The sequence below is a fragment of the Babylonia areolata genome, chromosome 26 (assembly GCF_041734735.1).
Source record: "Babylonia areolata isolate BAREFJ2019XMU chromosome 26, ASM4173473v1, whole genome shotgun sequence".
NCBI lineage: Eukaryota > Metazoa > Mollusca > Gastropoda > Neogastropoda > Buccinidae > Babylonia > Babylonia areolata.
In genome coordinates this window covers 1,863,134-1,887,500 of record NC_134901.1, presented here as the reverse complement: position 1 = coordinate 1,887,500, position 24,367 = coordinate 1,863,134, and the positions used below count along the sequence as shown (strand labels likewise).

General features: G+C 42.8%; 1 protein-coding gene across 2 annotated transcripts in view; it reads left to right on the top strand.

The window, feature by feature from the left end:
* LOC143300167 (UNC93-like protein) overlaps nt 1-24,139 on the top strand; it is a 35,694-nt gene extending 11,555 nt beyond the window's left edge. Inside the window, exons 3-10 of one of the 2 annotated variants that reach the window (XM_076613719.1) lie at nt 7,462-7,527; nt 10,621-10,787; nt 11,410-11,675; nt 14,788-14,924; nt 15,964-16,203; nt 18,317-18,452; nt 20,175-20,306; nt 21,169-24,139. In XM_076613719.1, the coding sequence (XP_076469834.1) occupies nt 7,462-7,527; nt 10,621-10,787; nt 11,410-11,675; nt 14,788-14,924; nt 15,964-16,203; nt 18,317-18,452; nt 20,175-20,306; nt 21,169-21,410 (1,386 nt within the window). In that variant the 3' untranslated portion in view covers nt 21,411-24,139. The remainder of the gene's footprint in view (nt 1-7,461; nt 7,528-10,620; nt 10,788-11,409; nt 11,676-14,787; nt 14,925-15,963; nt 16,204-18,316; nt 18,453-20,174; nt 20,307-21,168) is intronic. The other variant, XM_076613720.1, reaches the window with a different exon arrangement.
* The last annotated feature ends 228 nt before the right edge of the window (nt 24,140-24,367 follow it).

Genomic DNA, 24,367 nt, shown 5'->3' with positions numbered 1-24,367 from the left:
AAGATACGACAATATGAAAAAACCCCCCAGCTTAATCATGAATTGTAGTAGTAGTTGTTGTAGTAGTAGTAGTAGCAGCAGCAGCAACATGTTCTTGTTTTGAATATCCTGTGTGGGGAATGGTTTTCTCTCTTTCTCGCATCATTCAATATTTCCATAATTGTTTATAACCTAATTCAACAGGGTGTGTCCAGTTATACCGGTTCACATTTCAGGTAAACTACCTTTCTGTTATTGAAAAATACTAATTCAGTAACTGAAATATGTACAAATTCTTATGATGCATCAAAATATTCCTTTCTTTTTGAACCTTGTGTAACAAGTGTGTCTTGTTTACCGTGTCGGTGTGTGTGTGTGTGTGTGTGTGCCCGTGTGTCTGTGTGGCCGTGGTAAACTTTAACATTGACATTTTCTCTGCAAATACTTTGTCAGTTGACACCAAATTTGGCATAAAAATAAGAAAAATTCAGTTCTTTCCAGTCATCTTGTTTAAAACAATATTGCACCTCTGGGATGGGCACAAAAAATAAAAAAGAAGCCTAATTATATGCAAACTGCATTTACTGTTATATTTATATTTTTTGTATTCTCTAAACTTGGCACTTTGATCTGATATTCTGACACAACAAGAGGAGTCATTATTATCATTTTTTGTTCAAACAGGAACTTCTTTTGCTAAGCATGGAAGTTTTATTTATTTTGCAGACGTTTTGGTGCAGATAGTAAAAAAAGGGAAATTACTCTGTAATTAATGCTAGGGCACTTAATTTATCACAAGTGAGTCTTGAAGGCCTTGCCTCTCTTGTTTTGATCACCTTATCAATTTAGTCGATAAATGAACGGTCGGTAAACCTGTGCGTATTTTATCGTGCACAACCGTCGAGCAATGCTTTATCGGGCTGTCCTTTTTAACGATAAGATGATACCTGCACAAACATAGGGAACACGAACAGGAACAAGTATAGACCCCACTCACCCTCCACCCCCACCCCCACGTTTTCCCCTTTTCGCGGTCCAGCCCTCCTCTACAACCTCCTCCAAACTGCCCCATCTTTCCTTTCGGTCACTAAATTTAGTGGGATCTATGATTAGCAATCACACAGTATTTGGTGTGACTTGCTGCAGTGAAACCTTTGTATTCACGTTCCAAACTCTGTCAACAACAGCAGGTATTTCTTCAGATAGTCATAATGGACGTGTGCTGCGGGGAAGACAATTGTCTGTGCGTGGGCAAGGTGCCGAACATCTTTGAGACAAACAGCTCTTCAGAACAAACGGGAGAGGCGCAAACAAGGGACTGTGGCCCTGGACTGTTTTCCATGCGGTATGTGTGCATCCAGGACATGTCTTCATTCCCACCTGACGACCCACTTCAGCGAAAGATGAAGTCTGCTTCGTCTTCTCATTCGTCGTGCCGCCGTGAGACTCCCAAGACCTAAGCGAGGCGCCAGGAGGATGACAGGTGGCCGTGGATCGAGCTTCCCCTGGTTCAAATACCGGCAGCGCCTCAAGCCTAAAGGGTAGAGACTTTTTTTCTTCCAGTGTCCTCTGTCAGAACGTGCAGACTTGTTGCAGTGCCTTAAGTCACTGCCTTCCAGAGAAGACGCCAGCACAAGATCAAATCGCAGAGACTTTAAAGATACAGCAATGCATGTCAGCGTTCGTTTGGTAACGGAAACATGACACGACCCAGCGCGCATTTCATCCCCGATGTGAACGGAGACGGAGAGGTTAATAATGATGATGATAAGAAGAAGAAGAAAAAAAAAGAAGAATAATAATAATAACAAATCAAAACTTATATAGCGCAGTGCCACGATCTCAAATTTACCGCACTTTACAATAAATATACAAAATTAAGATTTAGTGGCATAAAAGTATGTGCAACACACACACACACACACACACACACACACACACACACACACACACACGTTTCAAGTTTCAAGTTTTAATTATTATTTCACTCCTATTGGAGTATGAAGGATTACTGCAAAGTAATGTTTTTCATTCCATTATAAAATGAAACTCATCACCAATCACAGACATGTTACAAATCTTGCAAAGCCGTAACTCTCGTGGTATGCCTTTGTGTCTACCTGTTTCTATTTCCAGCTTATGATTACTACTTCGAAATCTGAAGAAGCTGATAACGTAATTATCAGGCATTTTGACTTATATGTTTTTGTCTACCAAATCCACTTTTGAAATTTCGATAAAACAAACATTTACTACTCACCTCTAGAGCGTGTCTCCATGGATTTTGAAAACTATCTATCAAAGCAATGTTGACATTCTTGCAGAAAGATTCCCTCTCTAAGAAGAATTGAGCATCCCAAACACAGTCATACGCTGTTTCTATTAAATTTTGTCTGATACAACTCATCCATTTTGAAGAATAAATACCATTTCGATATAAATCAAGTAATATCAAATATATTTTCCCAGAATATTTTTCTGTGTTTGATATCACTAAGCTGATCCAAAATCGAACTAATATCATTTTCACTAACACACTAATTGAATAAATACCAGTTTATCCATAAACAATTTGGGTCATAGTATTCCTGTTCAGTTTGAACAAGCGTTTAAAAAATTTCAGGTCTAATTTTTCAAGTATATCTACATTTTCATAACCCCATATTTCTGCACCATACAACAAAATAGGAACAATCATAGACTGGTACATGTCCAGAACGATATGCAAAGGCAGATCTTGATTTCTGGCCGACTGAAGTAACGAAAACATAGCTTTTTGAGCCTGTTCATAAATCTTTTTTTTTAACTTGTAAAAAGTTCCGTTTCTACTAAATTCGATACCAAGATATTTGAGCCTGTTCATAAATCTTTTTTTTTTTTAACTTTGTAAACAGTTCCGTATGTACTAAATTCGATACCAAGATATTTAAAAGAATCAACAACATCCAAACATGCATAACCAGACTTAAAAATAGGCTTTAGCTTGTTTCTGAATTAAATATCATCACTTTAGTTTTCTTTACATTAACCACTAGTTTCCATTTTAAACAATATTTGTGAAAAAACATTGAGGGACTGTTGTAATCCATCTTTCGTCTGCGAAAGTAAAATTGTGTCATCTGCATACAAGAGTACAAATAATCGCATGTAACTATCGTTGTCTGAAACATTAACACTCAATAAATATCAACAGATGGACTCTTATGCTCAGTCAAATACGACTCTAAACCATTGAGATACAGAGAAAAAAAGCAAAGCTGAGAGATTTTCTCCTTGTTGTACACCTTTACAAATGCTAAAGAAATCAGATTTTTCGCCATTTAAAAACACACAAGACTTAATTCTATCATACATGTTCATTATGGCACGCAAAATTTTACCATTCACGCCTTCATGAACAAGTTTTTGCCATAACCCACTTCTCCAAACTGAATCAAAGGCTTTTTTAAAATCAACAAAAGCACAGTAAAGTTTCTTATTTTTCATGGAGAAAATATTAATTAGTGATTTAAAAACAAACATTTGATCTAATGTAGAATGGAACTGTCTAAATCCTGCCTTGGGCCCCTGAAATAATATTGTTTACGTTGATATGATCAGTCAGTCTAGCATTTAACACTGTAGTGAATAGTTTTCCAACACAGCTGAGCAAAGTTATTCCCCTATAATTATCACAGTCAAGTGTATCACCTTTGCCTTTATACAATGGCAATATCATGCCAGATACTCATTTTTCTGGTACAACACCTTCGTCCAGTATCTTGTTAAATAATTTACAATCTGTTTCTGTCAGCAAAGGAACGCTCTTAATGATATATTTATTACGAATCATGTCTTCAGCGGCTCTTTGCCTTTCTTCAGTTTTTTTATGGCTGAAGTAATTTCATCTTCAGTAATACATGCATTTGAAATATTATCACTTTCCTCTAAATTGATAATAATTATGCATTGTCGTTGTACTGTCAATATGTTCATTATCACTAACGTTGAGGTTGCTAAAATGGTGAAACATGTCTTCTAAATTGATGGGACATGATGTTTTCTTTTTCTTTTTAATTCAGTTCCATACTTCTCTTGAATTGCTTTTGCGTAAACTTCGTAGTTCTCTGTGACATTTTTTTCTCTGCGACTTTTCTTTCTTAAAAACGGACTTGTAACTTTTGCTCTTTCGAGCGTGTCTCTATTTTCACTAGAATGTCTTTATTTTTAACTCTGTGTTTAGCTTTAAAATATTCTGATCGGTTTCGTTTGCATGTGGGATCAAACCAGCTGCGGTTATCTCTGTGTTTTGTCTTGGGAGTACGAATTTGATATGTCCCAAGAGTATCTTTTGCCGTCTGAATCAGAATGTTTGTGAGCTAATCATTTTTGACGTCAATAGCATCAGCATCGATTGCGTCATTTAAGTCTGATCAGCGTTAGACCAATTTTCTGGAAAAGAAGCAGCCTTTTCGTGTTCCCATTTTCGTATTATTTCATTCTGACCTGTAAAATTTGATGTGGCACATTTTTTATGACACGGTATGACAGCCATATCAGTATGATTTTTATGGTTCAATATTTGTCATTCAGTAGCCAGAGACAAGATCAACGGGCTGTGTACATCAGATAATAAAGCATCAAAATGAGGAAATAGTAAAATCTTTTATTTTTGTTAACAAAAAGGGGGGATCCATTCATGTAGTCAACCACAGTACAGCCATTACTAGTAAACATTCCGATTCCGTCATCTCTCCCTGCTCTTCCATTAAGAATATACAATGAAGACGATTTACACAAGTCAATCAATCTATACCCATAGTTGTTTGGTCGACGATTATCTTGATTATGTCTACACTTAACTGGATATAACTGCTCATCTAAAACATTGATCAAATCATGGAATGGACCTTTTTGCTTTTTCAACACCTCAATGTCATGGTTAAATTGTTTGGTGACAGCACACACACACACATCAACACACACACACACACACACACACACACATACACACACACACACACACACACACACACACACACACACACACACATCAACACAGGCAGTTATACAGTCTCACATCACATAGGCCCAAATCACAGCAAAATAAATATATCACTTTCACTACAGTTAAAATATTGACCAACGAACCAGACATCACAGAAATCACACTGAAAAAAATTGCAAATGCATGGAAATAAATATAAACAGCACACGCAGCCATCACATCACTGCGAGGATATACAGATGGAAAAGTTTAACTGAGAAAAGTACAGTTTGAAAAGATATATTCTGAGTGCTCTCTTGAAAGCGGGTGTTGGGGTGTGACGGAGATGTGAGGGTAGTGAATCCACTGTTGGGATGCAACAAAAGAAAGTGAACGTTCACCGTAAGTTTTGTGCGAATCTTTGGAATACACATTGTGCACAAGTCATCTGAAGAAAGGATGATGATGGAGTCTCCCGTCGGACCGACGGATGAGAAGGCAGACAGGCTTATCTGTCGGTGTGTGTCCTCATATGGGAGAAGAGGCCGATTCTGGATGCACAGCACTTCCCACAGGTGTTGCAAGGGAAAACGTCTCCAGAAGTTGAGCCCTGCTTCCTTCGCTCACGCTTCTCCTTAATGGCCAGCGTTCTCTTGTTTTCAAACGTCTTTATGCCACTAGAGCACAGCATCCTCCAGCGAGAGTGGTCAAGGGCATCAGTTTCCCAGGAAGCGATGTCTATGTCACAGGCTTTGAGGTTTATCTTCAAGGTGTCCTTGAAGCGCTTGCAGGGTCTTCCAAGTTCGCGGTGGCCTTCCTTCAGTTGGCCATACAGTAGCATCTTCGGGATCCTGCTGTCTGTCATGCGGACAACGTGTACTGGATCAGCAGGCTTTCGATGCTGGACAGGCCGCTCCTCTCTAGGACCTGGAGGTTGGGGACCCTGTCTTGCCACTTTATGACGAGGATCTTTCGTAGGCATCTCTGGTGAAACTCCTCCGTTGCTGCATAGGGTGCTGCCTAGGTAGCAAAACTTGTCGACTGACTTGATCTCTGTGTCATCGATCTTGACTGCAGGTGGGGGGTGGGGGGAGGCACTGGCGTTCTGTGAGCTAGCTGGTTGGTACATGGACTCGGTCTTGCTGAGGCTGATGGTGAGTCCAAAACGCCTGCAGGAAGTTGAGAACCTGTCCATAATGAACTGCATGTCCTCATGGGTGTGTGCAGCAAGCACGCAGTCATCAGCAAAGAGGAACTCTCTCACTCAACAGTGCCTCAAACACCCTGGACCTAGCATGGAGTCGCTGCAAGTTGAAAAGTTTGCCATCTGTGCGAAACTGAATGTAGATGCCCTGGTCACAGTCTTGGAAGGTGTCAATCAGCATGGCAGAGAAGAGAATGGAGAACAGTGTGGGTGCCAGGATGCAGCCCTGCTTCACTCCATTTACCACAGGGAACGGATCTGACATGTCAGTATTTTCCTGTACTCTCGCCTGCATGCCATCTTGGAATGACGCAATCAGCTGGATTAGGCTGTCTGGGCAGCCGAACTTTAGGAGGATCTTCCACAGACCACGGTGGTTCACCATGTCGAAGGCCTTAGTCAGGTCTACAAAGACCGTGTGGAACTCCTTGCTCTGCTCACGGTACTTCTCTTGCATCTGGCGTACGGCAAACACCATGTCACATGTTCCCCTGCCTGAGCGGAAGCCGCACTGTGCTTCAGGGGTGACTGTGTTGGAGACATGGTCAACCGTGTGTTGGAGACATGGTCAACCGGTCTGTTATGAAGAAAGGATATTGTATGGTGAACAGACAGAAAGTAGATCGAAAGATAGACAGTACAAGAATCGGCGAAGAAATTGTGACAGAGGACTGAGAGGTTGTATTCGTGGTTGAATGGGGAGCCATTGAAGCTGTATGAGTTGCAGCCCGAGATCGCAAAGAAAAAAGCTAAAGGAGCATAAGCAGACATTTCCCTGGTGCAGAAGACGAAAACCCATACATTCAGGACAAAGGCGAGACAGACAACATGCGAGTGGCGCTCCCAGTGTAGCGACGCGCTCTCCCTGGGGAGAGCAGCCCGAATTTCACACAGAGAAATCTGTTGTGACAAAAAAAGAGTAATACAATACTATACAATACAGTACAATACAATACAATACAATACAATACAATACAACACCCTTGCTTACCCCTTGCCAGTGTGGAACGCTTTCGTTGGATTGACCCGTTTCCCGCACAAGCAAAGAAAACAGTTCATACAATCCACAGTCGGAGGAGAAAAAGGAAAGTGATTTCCTGCGAAGCAGCAGTGAACACGTAAACAGTTACCCCCATTAAAAATTCGCGACGTGGGAGTAAGAAAAAAAGCAGGCCACATGTGAGAGAAGAGTAACACGTTTCTCTCACTACCCTCTCTCCATCTCTCCGGCCCCTCCATCTTTTTTTTCTTTTTTCATTTAGATGTTTATTGTTTAACTTATTTCAACTGACGTGTCTCTTTGTAACAACAGGACGAGATAGAGTTGATGCTTTGCGGTGATGTATCAGAAGTACTAGTTCCATGGACTCTTCGGAAGGTGAAGGCTGCTGAATACAGCTGAGCGCTTGTGCGTTTATCCCAGACAGATTAATCATCGTAACCGTTTAACCCATTCAGAACGATCATCATACTGCTTAACCCTTTCACAGCGATCAGCATAACCGTTTATCCTTTCCTTTCGATGAGTTTGTGTTTGTTCGAACACGATTATCTTTTGGGTTCCTACCATACCTTTCTAAGGGGATATCAAATCAAAATACAAATCGTCCTTAAATTATGATTGAAAGAGAAGGTAATATGGCATGAATGCGCAAACAAAAATCTACCAAAAATGTTGTTTGTTTTTTCTCTCACAAGGTGTTATTAATTGTAACTGATTTCCAATCTTGTTAACCCATGAATGCAGTTGTGTGTGTGTGTGTGTGTGTGTGTGTGTGTGTGTGTGTGTGTGTGTGTGTGTGTGTGTGTGTGTGTGTGTGTGTGTGTCTGTCTGTCTGTCTGTGCGTGTGTGCGTGTGTGTGTGTGTGTGTGTGTGTGCTGACTAGCTGAAGTTAGGTCGAGCCATCGAACTGATCCCCATTCTGTCATTTTGTACAGATTACCCGAACGTGTTGACCATCATTCGATCAGTTTTGACAATTCGCATGATGTCTTTAATCATCATTGAACCAGCTTTGATAATTCGCATGATGTTATTGACCATTATTCAATCAGTTTTGATAATTCGCATGATGTTAATGACCATCATTCAGTTTTCATAATTCGCATGATGTTACTGACCATCATTCAATCATTTTAATAATTCGCATGATGTTATTGACCATCATTCAATCAGTTTTGACAATTCGCATGATGTTACTGACCATCATTCAATCAGTTTTGACAATTCGCATGATGTTACTGACCATCATTCAATCATTTTAATAATTCGCATGATGTTATTGTACACAGAGTCCTGGACTTTTTACTGTTGATACTTAATTTTCTGTCAGCTGGCATGATGAGAGGGAGAGCGAGTGCTGTGCACTTGTGTGTGTGTGTGTGTGTGTGCGCGCGCGCGCGCGCAAACACGCACGCTTTTCCTCTCACGGTGTCCTGCACACACTCATGTGCATGTACATGGTTGAGTGCACCTGTCACTGTGTTCAGTCACCTCTACGCGGATAACAGATGCATGCTGTTGAGCAGATAAATGCACACAATACTGCATGTGTTGAAATTCGATTGCTTGTCGTATTCACCGCACCATCCAAAGAGACCTATCAAAAACTCCTGCATGTTGGAACTGTTCCATTGAATGTTTCACTGTCTGCCCGTATGTTTATCTGTCTTACTCACTCTATGTGCCCCCCTCCGCCCCCCAACCCTCCCTCCAACTCCCTTTTTCTTGTCACTCCACTCTCTCTCTCTCTCTCTCTCTCCCCTCTCTCTCTCTCTCAGACACACACACATTAGATTTTGCACGAACGTGATTCACATCTAGAGCTTCCTGTCGCCACTATATTATTCTTCCTCCCCGACTTCAACCCCACCCATACTGAACCCAAACCCCCACCCCCAGTAACCTCCATCCGAGTACTCGTACACTTCCCCTCACCTCACCAGTAACACTGTCCCAGTTACCATAATCTACCCCCCGTCCAGTAACCATACTCTACCCGACCTTACCCATTGATGACACAGCTCTTTGAGACTCAACCTTTTTTTGAAGAGGTTGAGACGTTTGCGGCTTGCTGTTAGGTAGATCATCTTGACTTGAATGTGTGAAGAAGAAAGAAAGAAATGATCATTGATCAAAGGAAATATCCTGGTGTGATCACAGATATTCTTTCGATTGTGTGAAATTCGAGTTTGTGAGTGAATATGACAGTTAAAATTTGCAAGACTACCAAAATAGCTCCAACTAACCAAACTATAAACAACATAATGTCAAGTATTTTATATCCACCATTAAGTTTAACAAAGCTTGTTTAATTAGTTTGATTTTCTGGTCTTTTTTTTAAGAATATATTTATGATCAATACCTCAGACGTACATACATACATATATATATATATATATGTATGTATGTATGTATGTATGTATGTATATATATTCCACGTCTACCCTCCCCCCCACCCACCCACCCTTTAATACAATGTTATTGCATTATGCAGTGTGCCATGTTATATTAGTTTGCTTTTTTGCCCACTATCTTTAAAAACATATATTCCACTTCTACCACCCCCCCCCACCCCCCCTTTAATACAATGTTATTGCATTATGCAGTGTGCCATGTTATATTAGTTTGCTTTTTTGCCCACTGTCTTTAAAAACATATATTCCACTTCTACCCCCCCCACCCCCTTTAATACAATGTTATTGCATTATGCAGTGTGCCATGTTATATTAGTTTGCTTTTTTGCCCACTATCTTTAAAAACAAACTCCAATACTCATGTTGTGCAGACGTTGCAAGACGAAAAGATTAGTTGTAATATTATATTACTACTCATGAAAACGGAAAGAAACTCGTTGGCAACAACAATATAAAAAGTCATCAATTTGGTTGGAAATTACCGGCCAATAGGAATGGTTACTGTGTGTGTGTGTGTGTGTGTGTGTGTGCGCGCGCGCACGTGTCTGTGTGTGTGCGTGTGCGTGCGCGAGGGGCTGTAGAGTAGGACAGGGGAGGGGTTACTGATTCTGATGCTGAACGTAAACATATAGAAGCAAGCCTTGGCTCAGTGGGACTGCACCCTGGGTTCCGTTCTTAGGAAAACCGGGATGGGGAGGGATGGAGTGAAAAAGGTGGGGAGTGGGGGTGGGGAGTGTGATAGGTCTGCATTGAAGCTGATAGCTCAGTCACCCTTTCACTGACTCAGCTCTGAACACCACAACGACTCATACCACAAGCATGAGTCACAGCAGTGTTCAGTACTGATTGAGTTTAAAAAAAAAAATTGGCTGCCCAACGGAAAAGTGGGGGAATCATTTCTACTCGTCTGCCAGAAGGTTTAGTTGTCCTGGACAGTTGCACGGGTGGATATTTGGAGGCCTGCTTGCTGGCAGGTTGATGCCTCAGCTATCAGCAAGGTAACAATGGGTCTTCTAACGTGTCTCTTTCTGAGTCCTTTCCGTCTCTCCCGCAGATCTTCAAAAACGTGTTGGTGGTAAGCATCGGATTCCTGTTCCTGTTCACGGCCTTCCAGTCCATGGCCAACCTGCAGACATCCCTCAACAAGGAGGACGGAGTGGGCGCCTACAGTTTGTCCGCCATCTACGCTGCTCTCATCGTCTCCTGCATCTTCCTGCCCAAGTGAGACATGTCTGTAATCTTGTCGCCCAGTGGCCTCCGGAAAGTTCGTTTTCTTGGTATCGGTGACGCCGATTACCGTAATTTGGCGGCTCTTCATTCGTGAAAGTAACACCTGCCAATGTAGCTCTCCCTCCCCCCTCTCGCTGTGTCTCTTTGGCGCTCCTGTCTCTCTGTCTGTCTGTACCCGGTCGGTCGGTCGGTCTGTCTCTCTCTGTCTCTGTCTCCCCCTCTCTCTCCTGTTTATTTTCTAGCATTCAGCCATGTCGATAACATGTTCTTACCAGCTGTTAAGAACTCACGACACAGATCATGATTTATGTGGAAGATTGATGGTCAACGGGAAAAGTTTGGAAAGCCTGTCAGATAGACTGGGGGACAGGATGGAGAGTAAGGCGTACACTTGAACACACGCCCATCATCCAATTCTGATGATTATCTGAACAGACAGCTACAGATAGACAGAAAGATAGATAGATAATATATTACACACACACACACACACACACACACACATATATATATATATGTGTGTATATATATATATATAGAGAGAGAGAGAGAGAGAGGGGGGGGTCAATATTCGGACGACTAGAACTTGCCAAGCACCTGCGAACATTTTCAGGTTCGTCATTGCCCAACTGGGCTGCAAGTGGACCATCCCGGTCTGTATGATCGGCTACGCCACGTACATGGCCGCCAACTTCCATGCTGTCATCTGGCTCATGACCTTGACCGCAGTCATCCTCGGCATCGGGGCGGCGCCCATGTGGTCGGCCAAGTGCACCTACCTGACCCAGCTGGGCGTGTGGTACTCACGTCTGACCAAACAGTCCGAAGACGCCGTCATCAACAAGTTCTTTGGCTTCTTCTTCATGGTCTTCCAGACTAGTGAGTGTGTGTGTGTGTGTGTGTGTGTGTGTGTGTGTGTGTGTTAGCTGGGTTCGCTTGCGCGCAGAATACCGAGCTGAACTGGCAAAGCAAGAAAAAGAAATTTATCTCATAAGCTTTTCGGGCATTGAAACATTATACTGACACATCGCTATGCATTCAGCATCTTTGTTTTTGTGTGGGCGCGGGCGTAATCTGTAAAAGATCCACAGGAGGTGAATGCAAAGATTGCGAATGTTCAGTAAAACTGCCGTGCCCATGCATCCAAATGTGCAAGGGTTAATTCACTCCTTATTTATTTCAAAACTTTGAGAACAAATTCTATTCATGACAGTAATAATCAACACTGTTTAGGCTTCAAGTGTAAGCTGCATGCAAAAACAAACGATAAGACGTGTGCGAGTGCTTGCGCGCGCAAACACAGATACACAGAAACAGACAGGCACACACACACACACACACACACACACACACACACACACACACACACACACACAGAACTCAGAACTCAAAACGTTTTTATTCAAGGATTAAGATTTTGGGCATTGCCTATTCTTCCAATCTGTCCTTGCTAATCTACATCTATTACAAATAGCACACACGTAAATGAAAGGAAAAGCTTTTCATGCAGAATTGTATACATAATGAAGAACCCCCCCCCCCCCCCGACCCCCACAACAAACCCACATCCGTGCACACACATGCATACACACACTGACGCTCGCTCGCTCGCGAGAGAGAGAGAGAGAGGAAGGGGGCAATGGGGTCAGTTCTTCATGTCAGTCCACAGCCAAGTAATCGTTGAGGATAGTACGACTTGACTTGGTGGTGTCCTGCGCGTTTTACTTGATGGTGTCCTGCACGTTTTACTTGATGGTGTCCTGCACGTTTTACTTGGTGGTGTCCTGCGCGTTTTACTTGATGGTGTCCTGCGTGTTTTACTTGATGGTGTCCTGCGCGTTTTACTTGATGGTGTCCTGCGTGTTTTACATGGTGGTGTCCTGCACGTTTTACTTGGTGGTGACCTGCACGTTTTACTTGATGGTGTCCAGCACGTTTTACTTGATGGTGTCCCGCGCGTTTTACTTGATGGTGTCCTGCACGTTTTACTTGATGGTGTCCTGCACGTTTTACTTGATGGTGTCCCGCGCGTTTTACTTGATGGTGTCCTGCGTGTTTTACTTGATGGTGTCCTGCGTGTTTTACTTGGTGGTGACCTGCACGTTTTACTTGATGGTGTCCTGCACGTTTTACTTGATGGTTACTTGATGGTGTCCTGCACGTTTTACTTGATGGTGTCCTGCACGTTTTACTTGATGGTGTCCTGCGTGTTTTACTTGATGGTGTCCTGCGCGTTTTACTTGATGGTGTCCTGCGTGTTTTACTTGATGGTGTCCTGCGCGTTTTACTTGATGGTGTCCTGCACGTTTTACTTGATGGTGTCCTGCGTGTTTTACTTGGTGGTGTCCCGCGCGTTTTACTTGATGGTGTCCTGCACGTTTTACTTGATGGTGTCCTGCACGTTTTACTTGATGGTGTCCTGCGTGTTTTACTTGATGGTGTCCCGCGCGTTTTACTTGATGGTGTCCTGCACGTTTTACTTGATGGTGTCCTGCACGTTTTACTTGATGGTGTCCTGCGTGTTTTACTTGGTGGTGACCTGCACGTTTTACTTGATGGTGTCCTGCACGTTTTGCTTGATGGTGTCCTGCACGTTTTACTTGATGGTGTCCTGCGCGTTTTACTTGATGGTGTCCTGCGTGTTTTACTTGGTGTCCTGCACGTTTTACTTGATGGTGTCCTGCACGTTTTACTTGATGGTGTCCCGCGCGTTTTACTTGATGGTGTCCCGCGCGTTTTACTTGATGGTGTCCTGCACGTTTTACTTGATGGTGTCCTGCACGTTTTACTTGATGGTGTCCTGCGTGTTTTACTTGATGGTGTCCTGCACGTTTTACTTGATGGTGTCCTGCACGTTTTACGTGATGGTGTCCTGCATGTTTTACTTGATGTTGTCCTGCGTGTTTTACTTGGTGGTGACCTGCACGTTTTACTTGATGGTGTCCTGCACGTTTTACTTGATGGTGTCCTGCATGTTTTACTTGGTGGTGACCTGCACGTTTTACTTGATGGTGTCCTGCACGTTTTACTCTATGGTGTCCTGCGTGTTTTACTTGATGGTGTCCCGCGCGTTTTACTTGGTGGTGACCTGCACGTTTTACTTGGTGGTGTCCTGCACGTTTTACTTGATGGTGTCCCGCGCGTTTTACTTGGTGGTGACCTGCACGTTTTACTTGGTGGTGTCCTGCACGTTTTACTTGATGGTGTCCTGCGCGTTTTACTTGATGGTGTCCTGCGCGTTTTACTTGATGGTGTCCTGCGTGTTTTACTTGGTGGTGTCCTGCACGTTTTACTTGGTGGTGTCCCGCGCGTTTTACTTGATGGTGTCCTGCGCGTTTTACGTGGTGGTGTCCTGCGCGTTTTGAGTTCGAGAACATTTCCGAAATGACTACACAGCATTGCGGTGTCTGTTCTTGCGGGTGGCTTTGTGGCGTGGCGATGACAGCTCCCTTGATTTGCCCGTTGGTGCTTACATTGCTAAGAGTGTTACGAAAATGATCTTGGACAAAAAACAAGGAAACTCCCCCACACCAACTCCCCCAAAATACCACAAAAAAACAAAACAACAAAGTAAAACAAAAACAGTTGACTATCCTCTTACTTTATAACATATTCTCCTAACCCTCCGTATACATACCTCCTTTGCTTCTTTCCTCTTTGATTTAAACACTCTACGATCAACGCTGCTCTTTCTCTGTCTTTAGACCTTCCACTTGAAACAATCTCTGTCTTTCGCTTCGTCATATGCTTGCGCTTAGCTCTTTGAAGTATGGCTTTAAAATGTATATTTGTTTTCTAAAATAGGACCTCAATGCCGTCCCTTTTCTTTCGATGATTTCTCTTGCCTTCTGTCTTCATGCATTTGTCTTGAAATGTTTGTTTCACATGCGTGTGACATTTGGGTGCGAAAGCGCTTTGATTAGCCGGTCTACGCACAAGATTTAGCGCTGTGGAAACGTATTTTTTATAGTGGTCGGTTATCATTGTGCAGGTCAGATATGGGGAAACATGATTTCCTCCTTGGTTCTGGAGAAGAAGCCCTCATCCAACGAGACATCGGTGTGCGGCGCTGACTTTGTGCCTCAGGAGGACACGAACAACACTGGCTTCAAACAGCCCGAACATCTGGTGAGAACCACCCTCACTCTGATGCGCTCTGTCTGTCTGTGAGTCTGTCGTCTTAAAGATCATGATTTTTCCCACCATGTATAATGTATAACGTATCTTACAGTCCTTCGGAACAGTGTTAATATTTTCTTAGTAATATACTATAGACAGACGTTTAAACACAAAAATGAACTTTTTTCACAGCATGTAACAGGTGTTCCACAGGGATGACCATCGGGTCCTTTTTGTTACCACTGTTCTTCACTGACCTTTTTCTTGTTATTCCTACAGGATGTTTTCTGATGAATCTATGGACTAATTCTATGCTTACCAAGATTGTTTCATCACGAAAAAAAAAGTTCGAGAATACTTAATTCTAGTTTCTGACTGGGTCGTTCTCGGGTACAGACACTTCTATGCCTTCAGTAAGCTGCAGGTCTGTCTGCATGCCGTTGAGAAAGATTCGTTTTTGGTAAACACAAGTGTGATGTATGAAGAACAGGTAATTAAGACAGTCGCATCACTGGCAAATAGAACACGAGAAAAAATACGATATAAGGGAGTTGTACAAAACGTGACCATGTGGTCAAAACCTTCCTTGAAGTTTCGTTAATCGTGTTCTGCAATGATGATGCTGATGCTGATTAATATTATTGTTGTTGTTATTATTGTTGTTGCTGTTTTGTTGTTGCTGATACATATATAACGTGTATCTTCGGTCAGAGACAAGCTCTGAAGCACTTTACAAACACGGGAGTCATTTGCATAACCGGCTGCCTACCTGGGTAGAGCGAACTGACAGCTTGCCTTTAGGCGATCATCATTCGTTTCCTGTTTCATTCAGTCAGGCTTCAGTCACACACACACACACACACACACACACACACACACACACACACACACACACAGAAAGAAGCAAGCGCGCGCACACACACACACGTGTATCCTCTTCAAAGAGAAAGTGGTTCGACACTGTGCAGCTGTACCACGTGTACTGACTGACGTCCCGAGCCATTCATCATTATGAACGGTGATAAACTGTGTGCCGTCCACGGTGCAGGTCCGAACATTGTGCATCATCTACCTGGTGCTGGCCGTGGTCGCCGTGGTGTTCGTGAGCTTGCTGCTGGACCCCATCAAACTGGACAAGGAGTCGTCAGTGGAGGACCGCAAGCTGTCCCCCAAGCTCCTGTTCTCCACGCTCAAGCACCTGTTCACCACACCTGCCCAGATGCTGCTCGTGCCTCTCACCGTGTACAGCGGCGTGGAGCAGGCCTTCATTGGTGGGGACTACACCCAGGTGCGTGAGCTGCCGTGCCTTCGTGCATTGCCACTAATATCTCATCGATTTCTAGTGCCTATGGTTCCTACTTGGGTCCGTGGACTTGTTCGTGGTACAGTGGGGTGAGGGTGGGGATGTACAGCGTTAGGCCGTATTTTGGGGCTTGCATCGGTCCTTGGACCTAGGAGCCGGGACGACAAGCCTGCTGCCAGATTAAGGAGGTGGATGTTGGGGGGTAATAGCATTAGGCCGCAATCTGCGCTGGCATTAAAAATGATAATAGTAATAATAATAAGAAGAATCATAATCAAAATCATGATAATGCACAGTACTTATATGGCACAAAACTCCCCATACAATGGGCTCTAAGCGCATCACATGAAACAGTACATAATATAAAATAGTACATAATAACATACGTCTGCACATGAAAAACAACAAGTAGTATGTATACATACACCAAGACAATACTTCAGATTGCAGGTACACACACACACACACACACACACACACACACACACACACAGAGTACAAAATATGCCCCTACACACGCACACGCAAGTACACGCGCATGCACACAAAACGCACACACAAACACTGGCGTGCGCGCGCACACAAAGTAAACATCCACCCACAGGCGCATACACTCCATGATGATTTCAGTGGAGGGTAAAAAAAAGTGGGGTGGGTGGAAGGAGGGTGGCTGCAGACAAACAGCCGTGCTTCATCACACCCAAAGGCCTGTTTAAACAGGTAAGCTTTCAAATTTACTTTTGAAAAGGTTCTTGCTTGCTGGGACGATAAGCTTGCTGGTAGATCCACCTGCAGCTACTCCTATATAAGCTGAGGAGAAATAAACTAAGTAAGGCTAACTTTGTTTGATTTTCTTTTGAAACCACCACCAAAGGAAAATACAGCACCCCTCTAAGTCAAAGTAGCGAAAAAATCAGCATGTTGATTGTGGCTTGAAGGAGAGGGGTACGGGCAGGAATGGAATTTTGGTCGTATGCTTTAAATGGACTGCAGGCTATTGAATCCCGCCACCTTGTGTGTATCTTTCTGTTTCTCCCTCTTTCTTTGTATCTGTCTCTGTTTCTGTGTTCCTCTCACATTTCCATACCCAGTGTCTTTACACCAGTGGTTTTGCTCACCCTGGTATCAGTATCTCTGTGTATGAAAACATTTATCCTTTCATTGCCATGGGAATTTCAGCTCGTGCACCTCTCCCCGCTTTGGGGCTTTTAGCAGCCTTTTGTGAATGATATAATTATTAAATTTACAGCAATTGTCTTTGGCTTATTGTCAGGATCAAAAGCAGTGTATGCATCTTGGAACTTTTTTTTTTTTTTTTGGTGCTCTCCGAGTTGTGAAACACCACTTTCTTGATATGATTATTTAAAAAACATATAGAGGTATGTATCCTAGGTATATGTGCGTGACTATGATTTAACTCACTTATGCCTAATTTTCTTTTCTGGTGATTATTTTTTTTATGTTGGAGGGGGGGAGGGGGTGGCTCTACGGGGCCGACATTGACGGTGTTTTCAGCCCTATTATGGCCCCGTATGGTCAGCTGTGCTGTTACAAGCAATGGATATAATGATAATATAAATAATAACACTAACGGGGTTTTATCACATGCGGTTGCATCTCACTGACAAATGTATTTCTAGAAAGTCAGCTAGTCGTGCGCGTGCAGTGGGCGGGTGTGTTTGTATGTGCACATGTTTGCCCGTGTACTGTGCATTTGGTGTGTGTACGTCATATGTATGCATTAATTTTTATTGTAAACACCACGAACTCCCAGCCTGATCGGTTTGAGCGTCAATCTGCGTTATTATTATTGGTTGTAGTAGTGGTACTATTATTATTATTATCATTCTTAGCATTAGTATTATTAGCATAACCATTATTAGTAGCATTCTTGTTATCATTAGTATTATCATTACATTGTACTTTCATGGCGCAAACACCCCATGTAATGGGCTCTAAGCACCTCACATGAAACAGTACGTATACAGTAGTACATCATACCAGACAAGAGCATATAAGGGCATCATCATTATTATTATTATTGTTGTTGTTGTATCATTATTGTGATTATCATCATTATTGTTATCACCATTTTCAGTCCTACGTGAGCTGTACCCTTGGGGTGGCCAACGTGGGCTACATTTTCATCTGTTACGGAGTGGTGGATGCAGCTTGCTCCTTCACCTTTGGAAGACTGGTGCAGTATGTGGGTCACATTCCCTTCTTTGTGCTGGGTGAGTTGTTTGTCTCCATAAGTAGGTTCCTGGTATGGTGTGTGGTGTGGTGTTGTGTGGTATGGTATGGTGTTGTGTGGTATTCTGTGGTCCATGGTATGGTATAGTGTTGTATGGTGTGGTGTTGTGTGGTATGGTATGGTGTTGTGTGGTATAGTGTTGTGTGGTCCATGGTATTGCGTGGTATGGTCCATGGTATGGTATAGTGTGGTGTGGTGTGGTTTGGTGTGGTATGTGGAATGGTATGGTGTGGTGTGGTATGGTATGGTACGGTGTGGTATAGTATGATATGATATGGTATGGTGTCGTGTGGTATGGTGTGGAATGGTATGGTGTTGTGTGGTATTCTGTGGTCCATGGTATGGTATAGTGTGGTATGGTATGGTGTTGTGTGGTGTGGTGTGGAATGGTATGGTGTTGTGTGGTATGGTGTTGTGTGGTATTCTGTGGTCCATGGTATGGTATAGTGTGGTATGGTATGGTGTTGTGTGGTGTGGTGTGGTATGGTACGGTGTGGTGTGGTATGGTATGGGGTGGGGTGGGGTGGCGTGGTGTTTGCTATGGTGTGGTGTGGTGTGGTATGGTATTGTGTGGTGTGGTATGGTATGGCATGGTGTGGTATGGTATGGTGTTATTTCTCAGTTTTAATTTCGGGTAGCTGTGCCCGGTAGAGTGTGTCGCCACAGTACAGCACCACCTCCTGTAACAAACAGTTTGATTTTCCAGTCAAACTTGGGAGAAAGGACGAGGCCGGGCCCTCACGGACATTATATTGGCAAATAAGCGTCTTAACCATTCTGCAGCCTTCCTTCTTAGAGAGAGAGGGGGAGAGAGAGAGAGAGTTAGAGAGAAAGAGATAAAGTCCAGGTTTAGATGTCGTTTTCCACAAGGAAGAGGAAGAAACATAAAAAGCAGTCTTGATTTAACCTCTAACATTTAAAACTAATTTGCGCTATGATGAAGGAGGTAAGGGTAATTTTGGAACCAAGATTTTGAATGACAGGGTAAGTATTTCGCAGCAGAAAAAAGGGCATTGCCCTAGAACAAGCTAAAAATGTAGTAATTTGACGACGTTTCAAAAATGACCATATACAGTGACCTAATATAAGCTCTTTGCATCATTGTGAACCCTTGTATGCACTTTTGGCACTTTTGAGTTAGTTCAAAAATGTGTACTAATATTTAGGTACGCCAGCGAATTTCACGAATGTCCCATTACTGCTACTTTTCCTTTGAAATGCCCCTTTAACACTACTGAGACACCCACACACATTCTACCACCGCCACCATCACCGCCACCACCACTACCACCACCGACAACGACAATACACCCTGCTTGCACACGGCTGAAACACCCCCAAACAACACAAAGTTGACCTCCTCTTCGTTCCTTTATCCCTATTCCCACCAACAACTACCCTGTCAAAAAGATAATACCTAGGGTAGGCTCTCAGGCCTTGACCAACGAGTTGTTTACGTGTAGGTCAGACATCTACAGTCCCTTTTTTTTAGAACAGGTGTGGTGCAGCATAATTATATGGATCAGTCTGTATGCCTTGACGTCAACTACAACGACAGTAACAAAAAGAAGAAAAAATCATTCGTTTCGCCTCCCTGAACACTGTCAACAATAACAAGAACAATAACACACACAAAAAAGAAGTGAAAATCACCTAGAAAAGAAAGAAAACAATGACTGTGCACGGTACTTCTATTTTTCAGCCTTCTTGGTGCACGGTGCATTGCAAATCATCCTGTTGCTGTGGACACCGGACCCTGACAAGGAGTATTACTTCTACCTGGTGGCTGCTTTCTGGGGAATGGGGGATGCTGTCATTCAGACCCAGATAAATGGTACTGTGTGTGTGTGTGTGTGTGTGTGTGTATTTTGTGTATGTGTTCTTGAGTGCATGCGTAAAATACCTAGGGGTAGGCTCTCAAAGCCTGACCAGCGCATTGGGTTTATGCGTAGGTCAAGCATCTGCTCTTTCGATGTTGTTTTTAAGGCAGATGTGCTGCAGCATAATCATTATGGATAAGTAAGTGCACACGCTTTGACGCCAACGTCCATGAAACTGAAACTGAAAGCTTTATGAAGCCACGGAGTCGTCTTTTTCTCCAGTGAAGATGGCTACATACCACGACATTTAATAAGTGATGCCTTAGTTTTGGGGACCTCACGGGTGGCAATGCAGTCACTACGATTGTCGTTCAGAAGACGAAACAGGAATCATATTTGGCACAACAGACAGCTCCTTTAGAGAAGATCCACTGGACTCTATTGTGCCCACAGAAGAAAGGTGTAGGCGATAGTTATTTTTCATCCACTCAGTTAAGGTATCTCTCTTCTGGACTCTATTTCTCCTACAGAAGAAAGGTGTAGGCGACAGTTGCTTTTCATCCACTCAGTTCAGATATCTCTCTTCTGGACTCTGTTTCTTACACAGAAGAAAGGTGTAGGCGATAGTTATTTTTTCATCCACTCAGTTAAGATCTCCATCTTCTGGACTCTGTTACTTCCACAGAAGAAAGTTGTAGGCGATAGTTACTTTTCATCCACTCAGTTTAAATCAAGATGCCTCTCTTTCTCTTTTCCTTATCTGTGACTTGCATGCATATACGTCGTCCTTATACCAACCGCTTCTGCTTTCACATAATTCACTCCTGTTTCTAGTAATCCCAGCAGCCAGTGCCTGTTGTTCTTTCTTGTTCCCAGCCCTGTACGGAGCGCTGTTCACGGAGAACACTGAGGCCGCCTTTGCCAACTACCGTCTGTGGGAGTCCACTGGGTTCGTCATGACCTACGCCTACCAGAACTCCTTGAAGACCGCCTACAAGCTCTACATCTGTCTGGCTTTTCTAGTGACCGGAATGCTGGGATACGCCATCGTGGAAATCACAGAGAAAAGGAAGCAGTCTAAGAAAGCCGAGATCACATCCACCACTAGCGGGCTTTGAAAAATTAGATATCGCAGTTTTGTTTTGAGTACACCTCGGAAAGATTCTCCATGTAGTCTTTGGTTTTGTGAGGAGAGAGATATGACTGTAAGTGTCTTGCCAAACATTGCTCTTGGTGTTTTAACGGGTAAGGGCCACCCGACATTTTGGAGATTATAAAGTTTCTTCCTTGGTTTGGAGTTCAGACTCTCAGGGTCTACATTAGGAGTCAACTGATTTGATTTGCAAACACATATCAAGATATGACGTTGGATTCATATTCTTTACACACTGTGGGATAATTTGAATAATCTAACAATGAAGCCATGTGAGTATTTTTCGTATATTGGTTGTTCATATGTTAGACCGGAATCTGGTTGAGTGATTTTCAACGAGAATAATTTTTTCATACAGTAATGTACAACGTGAACATGAGAACGCAGATGTTTTGTTCTTTGATGAACATAAATGGTTTTCAAATAGTATGTCACACACAGAGACACAGACAGACACAGACAGACACACACACATACACACAGACACACACACATACACACACACACACCTCCCCCCAAACAAACAAAAAACAAAAGCAAAAACGGCAGAGAACATGAAAAAAGAGAGAAAAAAAGAAAGGCAAGGCGCTCAAGACTCCCTTGTGATTCACACTTAACTCTCAATGGTTTTGGAGTTTTTCGCACTTTTTTTTATAACAATAATGCATCAATTTTAAAATGCTTATAAGATGTGCATTCATGGACCAAACTTAATGTGTTATATATCAAAGTCATCAGAATAAAACAAACTTTCAAAATATGATATATTTTTAAATACTTGTGGAATATTGTCATTTTGATGACCTTTGACCTCTGTTGCTAAGAGTGTAAATTTTGAGCATTTTCAATATTTTTCACGTTCTCTACAAAAAATCCAAGATAGTGAGTTCAAGTTCACAATTTTAACTTTTATTGAGAACGCAATCACTTTTCTTTCGTCTGAATTAAAATTCACAGAGCTGTGTCAAAAACTATATATTCAGTGCTGTGAATAAAGTCATAACTATATTTCCTGAGTGATTACTACAAATTATATGTCATGTACACCACAACAGACTTCTTGTTTTGCAGAAAAAAACACAAGGGTTTAGACGGTTAACATTAATGTAGCATCCCATGGATACAAAAATGTATATTATTCACAAACTACAGTCAGTTTCTGTCTTTAAACAATATATTTGTTGATATTGTTGCTAAAAATAGACCGACCACCCCCACCTGAACAATTGTCACGGCTTGTTGGTGATCGTTGTGCGTGTTCTGTGCAGCTCTTTTCCTTTCCTTCTCCCCGTTTCTCTCTCCCTTCTCCCCCCACGCCCCCTCTCTCTCCACCTCTCTCTCCTTCGCCTCTCTCTCTCTCCGTGCGTATGCACATGCATATCTGGGGATGTGTGCGGCATGTTCCTTCTCCTGAACATTTTTTAACTCTGAGCCGAGTTCACGAATCTGTGGAGTTTGGGAAAAAGAGTCCCTTTAGCTGTTGATGCCGAGCTTTGAGGAGAGACGGGTCACCGTTCCAGCGTGTGTGCTGTTGGGTGCCGTCAGTGAAGTTGTGGGGCGTTCTCCTTGTCACCCCCTTCTTCGGTGTTGGTCTGTGTGGGTCTGTGTTTCACCCTGGGCCAGTGGTGTGCCTACGTACCTGGTGACAGGTGAGGGAGTTGTGTTTGTCTTTGTAGTGCTAAGTAATTTGAGTGATGTGACTTGTGACATTTGTTGACATCAGAGTTAGATTTGGTTGCTTGTAAGGTTGGGGTATGTTTTTTTTAGTTTTTTTGTTTGTTTGGTTTTTGTTTTTTTTAGTAGAAATCTTAAATCCAGTATTCTTTTACTTCTAAATATTTGGGGGGAATTAGTAAATTTGTTTGCGTTTAGCTGTGTTATTTTGCCATATATTCAGCTCGGATGATCGATTCAAATTTGTCTAATTGCAGTCTGTACATTTTCCGAAACATTTTGTGGATGGAAATGCGGTATGGTTGAGATAACGCTTCACTGGGTGTTTCTATTATTCGAACTAGCAGGATGGATACTGGCCTATTTTATTGCCATTTAGAGTTAGCTGAATGGACACTTTGGATTGTGTGTAAGTTTATACCTTTCGTTATTGGGGAAATTTATAACACGTTTGAAGTACTTTTATCATCGCAGCTTTTCTGCGGACGTGGCCAATGTAAGGTTTCCATTTGCTTCCGTGTTTAGTGTAATGTATACTGCTTAAGGAAAAGATAAGACGGGAGGGGATACTCTTTTGTGACTGGGAAAAAAAACATAGTCTGCAGAGACAAAAAGTGGGTTGTTACAGATTTTCCCGTGAGTTTCCCCCCCTTCCGTGCCAACTGCCTTCGACGGATCTCCAGGACAAATCTGGGACGGTCTTCGTTCCCTTTCTGCCTAGTCCTTCCCAAACTTTCCTCACGCCCGCTCCCACTCCACACTTCCAACGTACCCCTTTCCACTTTCCCGTTGTCCCTCTCGCCCCGACCTTCCCCAGCCATCGAATCTGCACCTCTGGGAGTTCTAGTCCTGTGAACTCGGCCAGCATCGTTAAACTGAACTGGTGCTGCAGTTGTCTGCGACTGAAGTACAATTGTGCTGTGGTTGGACAGGGTGGGAGGAGTATTTATTGATTGCCTGTGCTTTGATTTGTCACGAATACTTGTTTTGCATGACCACAGTAAAACGAGCTGAACTCTTCTGTGTTTCTGTGTTTGTGTTGTCAGGACGTTAGTTAGTCTGGGAAGGGATGGGAGGTACATGGGCAACCCCTTACGGGTTGTGACAACAATTTACATATTTTAACAGTGAAAAAAATTGCTTTGGTTCTTTGGGTATACATGGGTTATGAAGAGAATGTAAAAAAAAGAAGCCAATTTGTTTTTACACATCCATTAAAAAAAAAAGGTATATAAAGAATGTACAGGA